Genomic DNA, 13,591 nt, shown 5'->3' on the forward strand with positions numbered 1-13,591 from the left:
TAAAAAGTTTAGTTGTTGCCGGGGATTAGGGGGAGGGAGGGATGAATAGGCAGAGCACAGAGGATTTTAGGGCAGGGAAACTATTCCATATGACACCATGATGGTGGACACATATCACTGCAGATTTGTCAAAACCCATAGAATAGACAACACCGGGGTGAACTCTTATACAAACTACGGACTTTAGTTAATAATAATGTGTCAGTTTAAAAAACCCAAACATTTGTTCTGGAGGTCAGAAGTCTAAGGTGGGCCCACCGACCAGCATTCCTTCTTGAAGTCCAGGGAGGAGTTCCCTTGATCTTCCCAGTTTCCAGAGGCTGCCAACATCCTGTGGCTCCTGACCCCTGCTCTGTCTTCACAGCAGGCAGTGTAGCATCTTCACATCTCTGTCTTTGTCCCTCTGCTTCTGTCCTCACGTCTCTTACTACTGACCCGAATCCTCCTGCCTCCCTCTTGGAGAGACCTTCGTGATTATACTCAGGGCCCACCCAGATGATCCAGAATGTCCTCCCATCTCAAGACGTCTAATCACTTCTGCAAAGCCCATTCTAACAAAGGTAACAGTCCCAGGTTCCTGGATTTAGGCCCTGGATATCTTCGGGGGTCATTGTCCAGCCCACACAAGGACCAAGAGACAGTTGGAGGAGTTGGAGAAAGGGTTGGGGTGGGGAGAAGAGGCTAGGAGAAGAGAAAGGGTTGGATGAACATCTGAGAGGGAGCAGAACAGTCCCTGTCTCCTGTCCACACCACAAAGCACAGACAGCAGCCTGATGGGTAGCTCAAAATTCAAAGCAAAAGAAAAACTATGGCTCCATGCAATTGTATGAATAAAACATTTCAGAAAGTAACACCTCATTACTCTGCCTCCTCCTCTCAAAAATTTCCCAACTAAATTTATTAAAATATATATTAACAAAAAGTTTACAGTAGCTTTCTCTGTGAGAGGACGTCATATTACACTTTAATTTTACTTGTAGGCTTCAAAATTTCTGCAATAAGTATGTATTACTTTATAGTCAGACAAAATATATTTCTTAAAGAAACACAATAATATATGTAGAAATGAAGCGATGTGAGTGTTGACAATGGAGCTCTCTTTTCGCACACAGAACCGCAGACTAAATATTATCTTTATGTTGTATGTCCCTTCCTTCTTTCTTTCTTTGATAGTTCCACGAACCATCTTCATCCTCTATTAAAATGGAAGCTTAGAGTGAATTTTAAAAGGGGAAAGGAGAGATGTGTTGTGATTTTTCATGGTCTCCTCCCTCTCCTTAAATAGCAACATGGTATTATTTTAATTGATAACTAATTATTAAAATGTACTTTTGAGCCAGCATGCATCACATGGCATGTACGGGAATGTTTGTCATGGTTTTATTCACAATAGCCAAAACCAGAGAACAATCCAATGTGGATCAATAAGAAATAGATGAAAAAATAGTAGCATATTTGCTGTGGTCTGAATGTTTCCCCCCAAAATTTCTATGTTGAAACTTAATCGCCAGTGTAATAGCATTGAGAACCGGGGTTTGGGGAAGTGATTGGGTCTTGAGAGCTCTGCCCTCTTGAATAGGATGAGTGCCTGTGGGAGCTTGTTTGCCCCTTCTGCCAGCAAGCACACAGGAAGAAGGTGCCACAGTAAGGAATGGACCCACACCAGACACTGAATCTGCTGGCACCGTAATCTTGAACTTCCCAGTCTCCAGAACGGTGAGCAGTAAATTTCTATGGTTTACAAATCACCCAGTCTGATGTATTTTGTTATAGCAGCCTGAACGAACTAAGACAATAGTCCTACAATAGAATTCTATACAGCAATGAAAAAGATTAAACTACTGCTCCTTGCAACAAATGAATATATCTCACTAACATAATGTTAAGCAAAAGAAGCCAGACATGAAAGTGTAGATACTATATGATTCCATTCATATAGAGTTCCAAAACAGATAAACCTAATCTGGGATATTAGAATTCAGAATAGTGGTTTCTTTTCAGAGGATAATTACTGGGAGTGGGCAAGAGGAAGGCTTTGGGGTACTGGTAATGTTCTATTTCTCAAGATGGATACTGGTTACATAGATATATCTATTTAATATATCTTCATGGTACTGTATACTTGTGAAATATACACTTGTCTGTATGTAGGTTATACAATTATAAAATTTATTGTCAGATGAAGAGATCAATAAAATCAAACTTTAATTTGGGATTATATTGTATTCTCAGGTGTGATATAGACCCTTGACTGGACAGACTAAAGCATGGTCAGTCTACGGTTCAGATTACTGCACCAATTAATCAGATCTGTGGAAATTGGCTAATAATCATTAACATAAGCAAGAAAGAAGCTGACTAGCAACATTTCAATACACACATCATGTGCTGTGCAGTACTGGCTCAGTTTATGACTTGCTCCAGCCAGTAATCTGGGACAGTCTCATGATTTACAAATTCAGTTACAAGAAGGGGCTAATAAATGTGCCCTCAGGGTTTCAGTTGGCAAAGATGTCATGTGTGATTAAGACAGGCACCGAGCCTTTCTCACGTAAAACAGTCATCATTACTCTAGGTTGTGAAAATGCCAGATCATGCTTGAAGGTTTACAACTTCTTGCTGAAGTTATAAAAAAAAAAAAGTGACAAAAAAGGTAAGTGATGAAAAGGCAATAAATGTCACACTTCTGAGGGCATCTGTGGCAGTGTCCTGTCACGGGTGGTGAACACATCGAGAAGACAGCTTTGCAGACAGCTACTTTATGGCCCTTGTTACTGAGGCTGTGCAAAACCTCCCCACTGGCCCACCCAGTTCCAAGCAGTGGCGAATCCTGACCTCCAGACTGGAGTTGGTGTGCCTGGTGTCCCAACTCACTTCTCCTCTCAGAGATGCCCATTTGGTGAAGTTCAGAGGGGATGCCCATCACAGGACACCCCATGAGACCCAGGCCTGGCTGCTTGACCCACTCTTTCCCTTTAGCTGCCATGGCTGGTTGTGAGCAGGGCGCACAGCCCAGGCTGGGCCAGAGTTCTCCGCGGGAACTCCACTCACAAGTTAAGAAGATAGTCTCAGAATGCAAGCCCAGGGCTGCCTGAGGCCACTTTCCATGACTGCCTGGAAGAAACTTGTCTGGGGTAGGGAAGTTTGAGGTACACAGACACAGAGAAGCAAAGACAAGCAGAAATAAATCAAGGCAGGGCTGACTGCCAGCCACCTGCTTCCTGTAGCTTCTCCTTCTTTTATGTGAACCACTCCAGATCTTTCCTAGTCATGCCAGACAACAAAACGCCTTTTTTTTCTTAAACTAGTTTGAATTGGATTTCTGCTCCCTGGCAACAAAAGTCCTAACAAATAAACCAATAAACGTAGAATCCAGAGTACGGGAAGTTACAAGTAATCATTCCAAGAGAGAGTGGGGACAGAACTGTGAACACACAGTTCATCTTACCATCAGGGAGGCTGAGTGTCCACATCACTGTTAGCTGCTGACTCCTGGGCTCTCCCCAGTGGCGGTATCCGAGCCCCAGGTATAACTTGCCTCAGTTTCCTCCTTTGACTCTTCCCAGGTTTTACAATTTTTTTTTTTACAAAAATCCATATACCTCTGCCATTCACCTCAATACTTTTTTCTCTCCTCCAACACTCAGCTCTTTTTTTTTTAATTTCTCAAACACGTTAATGACTGAATTAAAAAGTCCCACCCCTTTAAGCTCCATGAGGTCAGGGCCATGTCAGTGTTATTGGCTGGAATAGTGTCTGACCCGCCCTATGCATTCGCTTTCCCTAAACTGCATTGCCAACGTGAGATGCCTAAAATTTTGCCACATAGCTTGAGCTATATTATGCCAAAACTACTACATGTTTGTTAAACGACTGTTCATTTTTCATCGCTTCATTCTAAAATTCTTTAATGCTTCACACAGAAATTGAGAAGAAGATTACATCCCTTCATGACAGCATTTGCCGCCTGGCATTATTGATTCGTGAGTGTGTCACTACCAGAGTGTGCACTTGCGTGCAGAGACCATGTCTTACTGAATTTCTGTGTCCAGCCCTTAGCCCTGTTCTTGGGACACACACGTGTCTGACGCCTCCCCACCATGAACAAGCCACTCGGAAAACTCCATAAAACCTTGCTTCTCAAAGTGTGACCTGTGAACCAGCAGCAGCAGCAGCAGCAGCAGCAGCAGCATGGAGAAGGGGCTTACAAATGCAGAAGCTAAACCCACCCCCAGAACTACTGAGCAGAATCTGTCGAGGTAAAAAGTTCAGACTATTCTGGAGGTAGCAGAAGGTCTTGGACATCATGGAATAGATGTGCCAAATCGAGGAGGTTGGGAAAGGGAGAAGCAGGTGGGTACCAGAAATGCAGGTGGGAGGGGATGAGGGCCTCAACCAGGGAGCTGAGGATGATGAGAAGTGGCATGCAGGGAGAGCTGGAGCGACCTTGCAGAGCCAGAAACTGATTGATGGAAGAAGGGGAGGAGAAGCAGGAAGAAAGTCAAGGGTGACTGAGGCTCCGAATCTGTCGGGCTGGGATAGAGAAGACGTGGGCACCAGGGGAGGCAGGCTGGCCGGCTGATGAGGCTCCTATGGGGCCCTTTGCCTGCCGACCATTTCCATTTGGACAAAAGCCCCTGGGGAAGTGGAAGAAAAGTAATGGGAAAACCTTCGCCTCTGACAGGGCAAGACAAGACTATAACACTTTTTCCTTCTCCCATCTTTAAACTGGAGGATCATCTTGGAACTTAAGATCTACGAGGTGCTCGGGATTTTATATTCAGAGGAGGCATGGGCTCATAAAAACAGACAGCTATCAGGTTCTTCATCTTAGAATCCATCGATGTGGCAAAATGAAAAAATAAATTAATAGTGCCACTTCAGTATCTAAATGAATTGGGGTTTGGCCAATGTCTGCAGGAAGCTTCTACAAGAACTCAGTAAATGATTTCCATTTGAAAACACAGCTCAAAGAGCACTTAATAAGTGCAAGTTGGTGATGATAATGATGATCCACAGAGCAGCAGCATCTATTCAGTTAAGCAAATGTTCCTGGGAAACAGTGATAATGAACCAGGTCCAAGACCGTGGGCAATTCTAAAAAAGCGTGCGGGGCATTTTGTTGTTTTACAGATCTGCTTCCCCAACCTGTCCACTCTGCCTCCCTGCTGCTGATCGTGAATATCATCCTAAGCAATCCTTTGGCCCTGAATGTAGCGGTTTAGGTGAAGGCGTGGAAAAGCCAGGACTGTAGAGACTGGAGCTCCCCAGGGAAACCACAGGAACGAAATAGGTCACAGGGCTCCCAGGCAGCGCTCCCCTGCCCCGCCCGGTGCAAGCCCGGGGCCGCCGGCTGGGGTGGGGCGCGCGGCGCGGCAGGCAGGCAGGGCGACCGTGCAGTTCTCAGCCTCCCGGCTCTTTCGCCCCGCGCTCCGGGGCCGCCCTCGCCTGCCCGCACCCTAGAGCAGCCCTGACCCGTGGAGGCGCGCGCGGCCTCCCGGGGATCCCGCCGGCTGGGGCGGGCGGCGCGCGGGGAGCGTGTGGGCCGGGCGGGCGCGGCGGGGAAAGCTGCGCGCGCGACCAAGCCTTAGCGGTCAACCTGCAGCCGCGTCGCCTCACCTGCAGCGGAGCGCGCGCCCCGCCCTCCGGCCCGCTCCGGAGCCCGGCCGCCCTTTGCCACAGCGGGCGGCCTGCGCGACCATGCGACACGAGTAGCCGCGCGCTTCGGAAGCACCGGAGGAGCCCCTCGGCCTGGGCGCGCCAAGGTGACCCCTCGATGACTCCCCCCGCCCCGCGGGCCCCTGTCCCCGCACCCTGTCTGTCCCTCTCGCGTCCGACTCCGGTCCCCGCTGCCAGGGGAGCGGAGGCAGTGCATGGGCATCTGTCTGTCTGTCTGTCTCGGTACTTCCATTACACACACCTCCCTCTCGTGGCCCTCCCGACTGCCCCGTGCGCACGGCGGGGAATCTGGGAGCCCCTCTTTGTTCCGGTCGGGGGTGCGTTTGAGGGTGTGCACGCGCGTGGGGGATGCGTTTGGAGGGTGGGAGTTCGATGGAAATAGGCGATTTAAATATTCCATCGAGGATGGCGGCCCCTGACTCAAGACCTGCCGCTGCCGCGTGGTTTTCTCGGCAGCAGCCCAGATGTCAAACAGTTGTTCGTTTTCAGCATGCAAGATGTGATTTTCCAATGTGCATTCCCAGCGCTTTTGCAAACAGACCGCCGCGAGTCCGTGTGTGCCTGCCTCGCTCACGCTGGTGTTTTGAAGTCCTACCCTGTGTTTTCCCCAATGCCAAACGGCATTTTTGTTGTGGGGTTTAAACCACAGAGACTTTGGCTTTTGTTTCATTTCCCAACAGTTCCTCATTCCCGAAGCTTGTGGCATTTGGTACTGGTGTCTGAGCAGGGGCTGGCTTTCTGTTTGTGTGTCTTTTGCATGATCTTGGATCGTCACCCTGCTGTATCTAAACATTAAAAAGCCTGTCTTTTCGTTGAAGAGGACGGGTTAAAATGAATGAAGACCTGAAGGTCAATTTAAGCGGGCTGCCTCGGGATTATTTAGATGCCGCTGCTGCGGAGAACATCTCGGCTGCTGTCTCCTCCCGGGTTCCTGCCGTAAAGCCAGAGCCTGAGCTCGTAGTCAACCCCTGGGACATTGTCTTGTGTACCTCGGGAACCCTCATCTCCTGTGAAAATGCCATTGTGGTCCTTATCATCTTCCACAACCCCAGCCTGCGAGCGCCCATGTTCCTGCTAATAGGCAGCCTGGCTCTTGCAGACCTGCTGGCCGGCATTGGACTCATCATCAATTTTGTTTTTGCCTACCTGCTTCAGTCAGAAGCCACCAAGCTGGTCACCATCGGCCTCATTGTCGCCTCTTTCTCTGCCTCTGTCTGCAGCTTGCTGGCTATCACTGTTGACCGCTACCTCTCACTGTACTACGCTCTGACGTACCATTCGGAGAGGACGGTCACGTTTACCTATGTCATGCTCGTCATGCTCTGGGGGACCTCCATCTGCCTGGGGCTGCTGCCCGTCCTGGGCTGGAACTGCCTCCGAGACGAGTCCACCTGCAGCGTGGTCAGACCGCTCACCAAGAACAACGCGGCCATCCTCTCGGTGTCCTTCCTCTTCATGTTTGCGCTCATGCTTCAGCTCTACATCCAGATCTGTAAGATTGTGATGAGGCACGCCCATCAGATAGCCCTGCAGCACCACTTCCTGGCCACGTCGCACTATGTGACCACCCGGAAAGGGGTCTCCACCCTGGCTATCATCCTGGGGACCTTTGCTGCTTGCTGGATGCCTTTCACCCTCTATTCCTTGATAGCAGATTACACCTACCCCTCCATCTATACCTACGCCACCCTCCTGCCCGCCACCTACAATTCCATCATCAACCCTGTCATATATGCTTTCAGAAACCAAGAGATCCAGAAAGCGCTCTGTCTCATTTGCTGCGGCTGCATCCCGTCCAGTCTCGCCCAGAGAGCGCGCTCGCCCAGTGATGTGTAGCACCCTTGCACCCAGGAGGACTCTGCATTTACCAAGCACTTCCACTGCCTGGCCAAGGTTGGAGATGCTTGCCTTGAATTCCTTGCATTGGATTCCCTCTCAAGCCACAGGAGCACTTAGCACTCGTGAAGCAATGACATCGTTTAGATGAGTTAAGTAACTGAAGTGAAAATAATGTTACCGGTGTTTTCACCATTAAAAAATATTGTTGAGATCTTCACTCACTATTATTTTGTTTTGCTTGGGGGCAGGGGTTTCCTTTTATATTTTGTTTGGAGGGCTGATTGGGGGTAGGAAAGGAAGGGATATGATATGCCCATGATGTTGTAAGAAGTCAATGAGTTTCAGAGTTTTACCTGGACTTTAAAATAAATTTGAGTGATTGAGGAAAACTGAGAAAGACTTACTTTTTCCAGACGATTTTTTTTTACATGATGGTAGATTTTTTAACGCTGCATGTATGTAACAGAATATGACCCCTCCCTTTCAATCCAAGGCAAATAGTTTACATAATTGTGTTTGGAAGGGACCTGATTTTGCTAACATGAACTCAGTAATGTCACCGACATTGAAACCCTGAATCCATTCTTATTCATTCTTTCTTTCCTTTCGGCAATCACTGTTCACAAGAATTCCTTCGGTATTTCTATAAATGTTGCAACTCCTTCTGCATGGTTGACTGTGTTAGCTAGGCCACTGGTTTCAAATGTTGCCATGTCAATCTAGATTCCAATGGGTCATTTTTCAATATAGTTTTTCAATATGTACTTTCTAAAATGAATCCTGAAATAGGTTTTGATTTTCATATGAAGTAGGATTGATTAGATCTACCACTGTAGTTTCTTAAGCTATTGTCTCATTGTTTTCAGAAAACAAAAGGAAAAAATATTAATTATAGCAATTGAAAGTAGATTAAATTTATTTTAATATATTCTGGAAAAAACTAATGTGACATTATCATGAAATAAAAAAAATCACCTTTCCTCTCTCTAAGAATATGTTAATAGTTATTCTTGATTGAGACAATTAGAATAAATATTATAGGTCAAGTTTTTTCTGGTTCATACTGTCTGTGGTGTATAATGCATTTGAAACAGGCAGTCCCCTATTTTAATGATTAGGTTTGTTTGTGAGTGCACAGCGTCCATCTACGACTGTGATATATATCACCTATATCCTGTAAGGTCATAAACAGAATGACCATTGGCTGTTGATGAAAAGTTAAGTTTGAAATCTTTTAACTCCTTTTCACCAAAAACCAATTTATACACAATAAAAATCATATTGCCTGTTTTCAGAGAGCAAGAATGTAGTCAGGAAATTGCAAAGAAGAATTCACTTCAAACACATTGTAAAATCAATGTGTCTCTGTTTTCTTTTCTGTTCATGCAGACAAATGTAGACACAGGTATCTTCCCTCCATTTGCAATGGATTTATAGTTATGTCTATATAATCAGTGGAAAAAATTCTTGGCTGCATATCAACTTAGCCCATTCAGATGGCAGCAAAAGCAGTATTTCAGGGTCGCTGGGGAATCATTTGTAAGAAATTAACCTCATTGGTTTGTACCAGATGTGATGCCCAGGGTGGTCTCAGGACCATTCCGGGGGTCCTGCATGCTGATGCCTTCTCTCCAGAGCTTCTCTTAATGTAGCACAAGTGTGAATAAATCCTCTACTTGAATCTGTGTCTCCTCCCTGAGGTTACTTATGGAAGCAGGAGAGGGACTGAAATACTTAAGAAGTGGGAAAGAATTTTCAATACGTATCACTGTATGATCAATCTAATAAAATTGATGCCTTTAAAACATTTCTTTTGAACATTTGATGGAGTTAGTAGGTTGAACATGATGAGTCTGTTTTTAATTAATTAAAATTGAATAGCATCACCACAGGAGACTTGACAAAGGTAAGTTGGTTTTGACAGGGGCTGGGAAATATCCATAATGAGGTTTAAAAGGAATAAATGATGATTTTATAAAAAACAGTGGCTCCATTTGCATATCTCCAGTAGTCCGAATTATAATGAGAGTAACATGTACTTGTTGTGACCACATGTGTGCCAGGCCCCATGCGGGGTGTTTTACTATAATCACAAAACTACTACTTTTATAGGTGAGAAAACTAAGACTAAGAGAGGAGCGGATCAAAAATGTGCCTGAGGCCACAAAGCACAAGGATAGAGTCAGAATTTGAAGCCAGGTTTTCCAAAGTCTAAGTCTTGCTCCTTCCCTGTACCTTGCAAGCTTTCATCCCTCAGTGGACACCAGGGCTGAGGAAACTGATTTGTAACATGTTCCTGTTGCAGAGTTTTGGCTCTACATTTAAGACATAAAACTTGGCCTGGCGCAGTGGCTCTCGCCTGTAATCCCAGCACTTTGGGGGGTCAAGGCAGGTGGATCACTTGAGGTCAGGAGTTCGAAACCAGCCTGACCAATATGGTGAAACCCTGTGTCTACTAAAAAATAAAAAAATTAGCCGGGCGTGGTAGCAGGTGCCTGTAATCCCAGCTACTCAGGAGGCTGAGGCAGGAAAACTGCTTGAAGTCACGAGGAGGAGGTAGCAGTGAACCAAGATCGCACCACTGCACTCCAGCCTGGGTGACAGAGCAAGCAAGACTCTGTCTCAAAAAAAAAAGGCATACAATTTCCTATTTAAAATTACACTAGTTAAGTGGTTGCTTTTGGCCCGTGTTTTTAAAACATCTAGTTTCAGCTAAGAGATTTTTCAATTCAACTAATAACATGCCCCTACTGTTTAAATTGTGAAAAATGTTGGACATTTATGTGGTTTTCTACAAGGTTTCTTTTTTCTTATGGAGCTAACTATTTTTAAATGTGCAGAAATCTCAATGTACATGTGTGTATGTATGTATTTATGCATACGTATACCCAATAATATTAACTTTGCAACAGGACCAAAGACCTCATGGAAAACTGTCTTGTTTCCAAGTCCTGAGGTAGCAGGCAATCTTTTACTCCACATAATTAAAATTTCTAGCTACCAAGGAGTTGATATTTTTCCAGTAGAAACAGTTATCCTTGTAACTAGGACAATTCCATTACTTTACCAGAATCCTGAATTAGTCAAAACTAGTCATCCAAGTTATGACTACCTAGGGTGTTGTTTCTTTTTATTCCTTTAACTCTTTATTTATTTCTCTCAATGAAGTTTGTTTTTAAAGGTTAAGGGGATCGCCTCCCTCCTAGTACCTGGGGTGGGGAAGCAGGGTGGAGATAGAGACCCTCCTTGCCTGGGAGCCTACATTAAGGAGCCAGGTTCAGGAGGGGTGGATTCCTTGGTTGACTTGACCATGCAGAAATAGTCTTAGACTCCCCAGGATTTAAAATAGGATTGAAACAAGAGGTTTAAAAGAGCAGATGAAGAATAGAGATACTTAGTGCCAATAAAAATATCGTGGAGACTTCTTAGGCTTTTTTTTTTTTTTAAATGCTTAATCCATTATTAAAATAATGATTGACTTTATTTTATAGTAATATATGATAATATGACGTTAGGATGACTTGCCATTTCAGATTTAAAATACATATTAATTAAGTGACTACTATGTTGTGATTTTGAATACTGTTTAAGTTTCTTTGTTGATTGTATGCCTGGTATAATAAAGGAAAAGACTGCCTTATTGACCCCTTTAAAATTTGTCATAATTATTGAATGTTTCGATATAAGGTTAGGACCTCTATGTCTGTTTAGAATTTTAAGAATCACAAACTAATAGATTTATACATCATGGTTTGAATTCACAGACAAATCTGTCTTCTAAAAAAGTTACAGGCCGGGCGCGGTGGCTCACGCCTGTAATCCCAACACTTTGGGAGGCCAAGGCGGGCGGATCACGAGGTCAGGAGATCGAGACCATCCTGGCGAACACGGTGAAACCCCGTCTTTACTAAAAATACAAAAAAATTAGCCGGTCTGGGTGGTGGGCGCCTGTAGTCCCAGCTACTCGGGAGGCTGAGGCGGGAGAATGGCGTGAACCCGGGAGGCGGAGCTTGCAGTGAGCTGAGATCCGGCCACTGCACTCCAGCCTGGGCGGCAGAGCGAGACTCCGTCAAAAAATAAATAAATAAATAAATAAATATTGGTAATTTTGGCTAGAGCTCCTCAAACTTTAACTATTTGAAGAGTATACAAATCACCTGAGAATGTTGTTAAAATGCAAATTCTGCTTCAGTCAGTCTGGGGCATGGCTGAATTTCCAACAAGCTCCCGTGATGCTGATGCTGACGGTCTATAGACAACACTGATTCACGGTGATAAGTGTCACACTTTTAATATAACATATAAATACATATATATAACCTATAAATACAACATATAAATAGTATATATTTGAATATATATAACATGTAACTATAACATATAAATAATATATATTTGAAGTGTTTATTTTTGTCAGAGGTTAATAACTAGTCTGTATTCAATGGAGATGAACTTTGAACTTTTCCTACAGCTTCTCAGGGTCTAATAAAGACCCATAAATATATTTTTTCCATGTTAATGAACTAACTTTTTAAAATCCTAATGATCATTATCTTAATTTAGTTCTTTCAGAAGCTTTATGTAGATGCGATGCGTTTCTCTAGGTGTGCGTGTGCGTACCTGGCAACAAAGGTTTTCACCTCCATTTCTTCAAGGACAGTTTTCTTTAGGACCTGAGTGGTTTGTGTTTGGGGGCTGCATGTGTCTGCATGAATTTATCTTGAGATGATTGAGATGAAAACCTTTGTTCTCTGAGTTCTAAAATTCAACTGAACTTATTCCAAAGCAACATTTTCTAGACAGGTACATCAGAGAAATTTAAAATAGCTCACCTTCATTTGACACTTATCTGTAGCCTTTTATTTTTCAGCATCAAAAATACTATTAATGTTAGTAGTTACCCTGGTCACAGGTACTTTGCTTCCTTTCTGCCCAAGGAGATGAGAACATTTTTTTAAATCTAATAGAAGCACATTAAAGTACATAGTTAAAGTGGATTTTAATATAAGGCTTATATATGTCCACTGTATGAGATACTTACAGGAGACATCTAAGAATTTTTTAATCATAAAAAACTCAAATACTAGCATCAGGCGCAAGTGAACACATTTCAATTGAAAATAAGTTTGGGACATAAATAAAATCATTTACCAGGGCACGGATTCCCTTGGTAGTTGACTGTTTGAACAGACAGTTACAAATAGAATATTTTAAAAGGCAAAAGAACATCTTATGGAATTCTCTGTATGGCTTGGATTTGCATTTCTCACCAAACAACATATTTTGAATCTACGGGATTCTTATTTGGGTTGATGAAAATACAAACCTTCCACATAAGGAGAAATGAAGGCCTGTCTTTTACAGATATATGTGGTTACTGGGATAAAACCTAAGGGAAAATTTGTTCTGATCCAACTATATCCTTACTCCTTCCTAGATCCTTTTGAAGCATGAACAAATTTACTCTGGGATTCTATAGAATCTAATAATGGGAAGAAAACATATGGAGTAGAATTTTCTATATCAAATCTAAATCACCTAGTCAAGATCTCTTTGAAAACTGAAATTGTACACGTTTTTTCTCAACACCTTGCAGTGTTTTGATATTCCAAATCTTGATCTTTCTTATCATATTGTGATTCTATTTTTGTCTTGGCCAAGTCCCTGGAGGTACAGAGAACCCCCTAATCCCAGTCAACATTGATATACTGAAAACATTCATTCAACAATATTGTTTTCTTCTTCTTCTTCTTCAAATAAAACACTCAATTATTCATGTAATGTGTTTCTGATTTTATTTTATATCCTTTTGATCATTTTCCTAATCCCTTTTTCCGTATCATTTACCATTTCTCTGCACGCCTTTTCAAATCTAGTCATCGGAATGAGGATACAATAATCTACTAAATGGAGCAGAATGATGGATGATTCTCTGCTTCTGGGTACTGGATGGCCGTGGTTCTTTAAGTATGGGCCCCCACCAACAGCACCAGCATCTCTTGGGAACATGTTAAAAATGCAGTCACCCGAGATTTACTGCTCAAAACTCAGGGTACGAGGCACAGCAATATGA

The 13,591-nt window shown here is 43.6% G+C and overlaps 1 protein-coding gene across 1 annotated transcript; it reads left to right on the forward strand.

The window, feature by feature from the left end:
• Positions 1–6,255: 6,255 nt before the first annotated feature.
• Positions 6,256–11,173, forward strand: GPR12 (G protein-coupled receptor 12). Its single transcript, XM_017848506.1, has one exon. It carries the CDS (start codon positions 6,511–6,513, stop codon positions 7,513–7,515), a length of 1,005 nt encoding a protein of 334 aa, XP_017703995.1. The 5' UTR covers positions 6,256–6,510; the 3' UTR covers positions 7,516–11,173.
• The last annotated feature ends 2,418 nt before the right edge of the window (positions 11,174–13,591 follow it).

The sequence above is a fragment of the Rhinopithecus bieti genome, unplaced genomic scaffold (genome assembly GCF_001698545.2).
Source record: "Rhinopithecus bieti isolate Rb0 unplaced genomic scaffold, ASM169854v2 scaffold_28547, whole genome shotgun sequence".
Classification (NCBI taxonomy): domain Eukaryota; kingdom Metazoa; phylum Chordata; class Mammalia; order Primates; family Cercopithecidae; genus Rhinopithecus; species Rhinopithecus bieti.

Bases quoted from the DNA above. Each gene is read 5' to 3' on its own strand.
- GPR12 (XM_017848506.1), top strand. From the start codon at position 6,511: ATGAATGAAGACCTGAAGGTCAATTTAAGCGGGCTGCCTCGGGATTAT.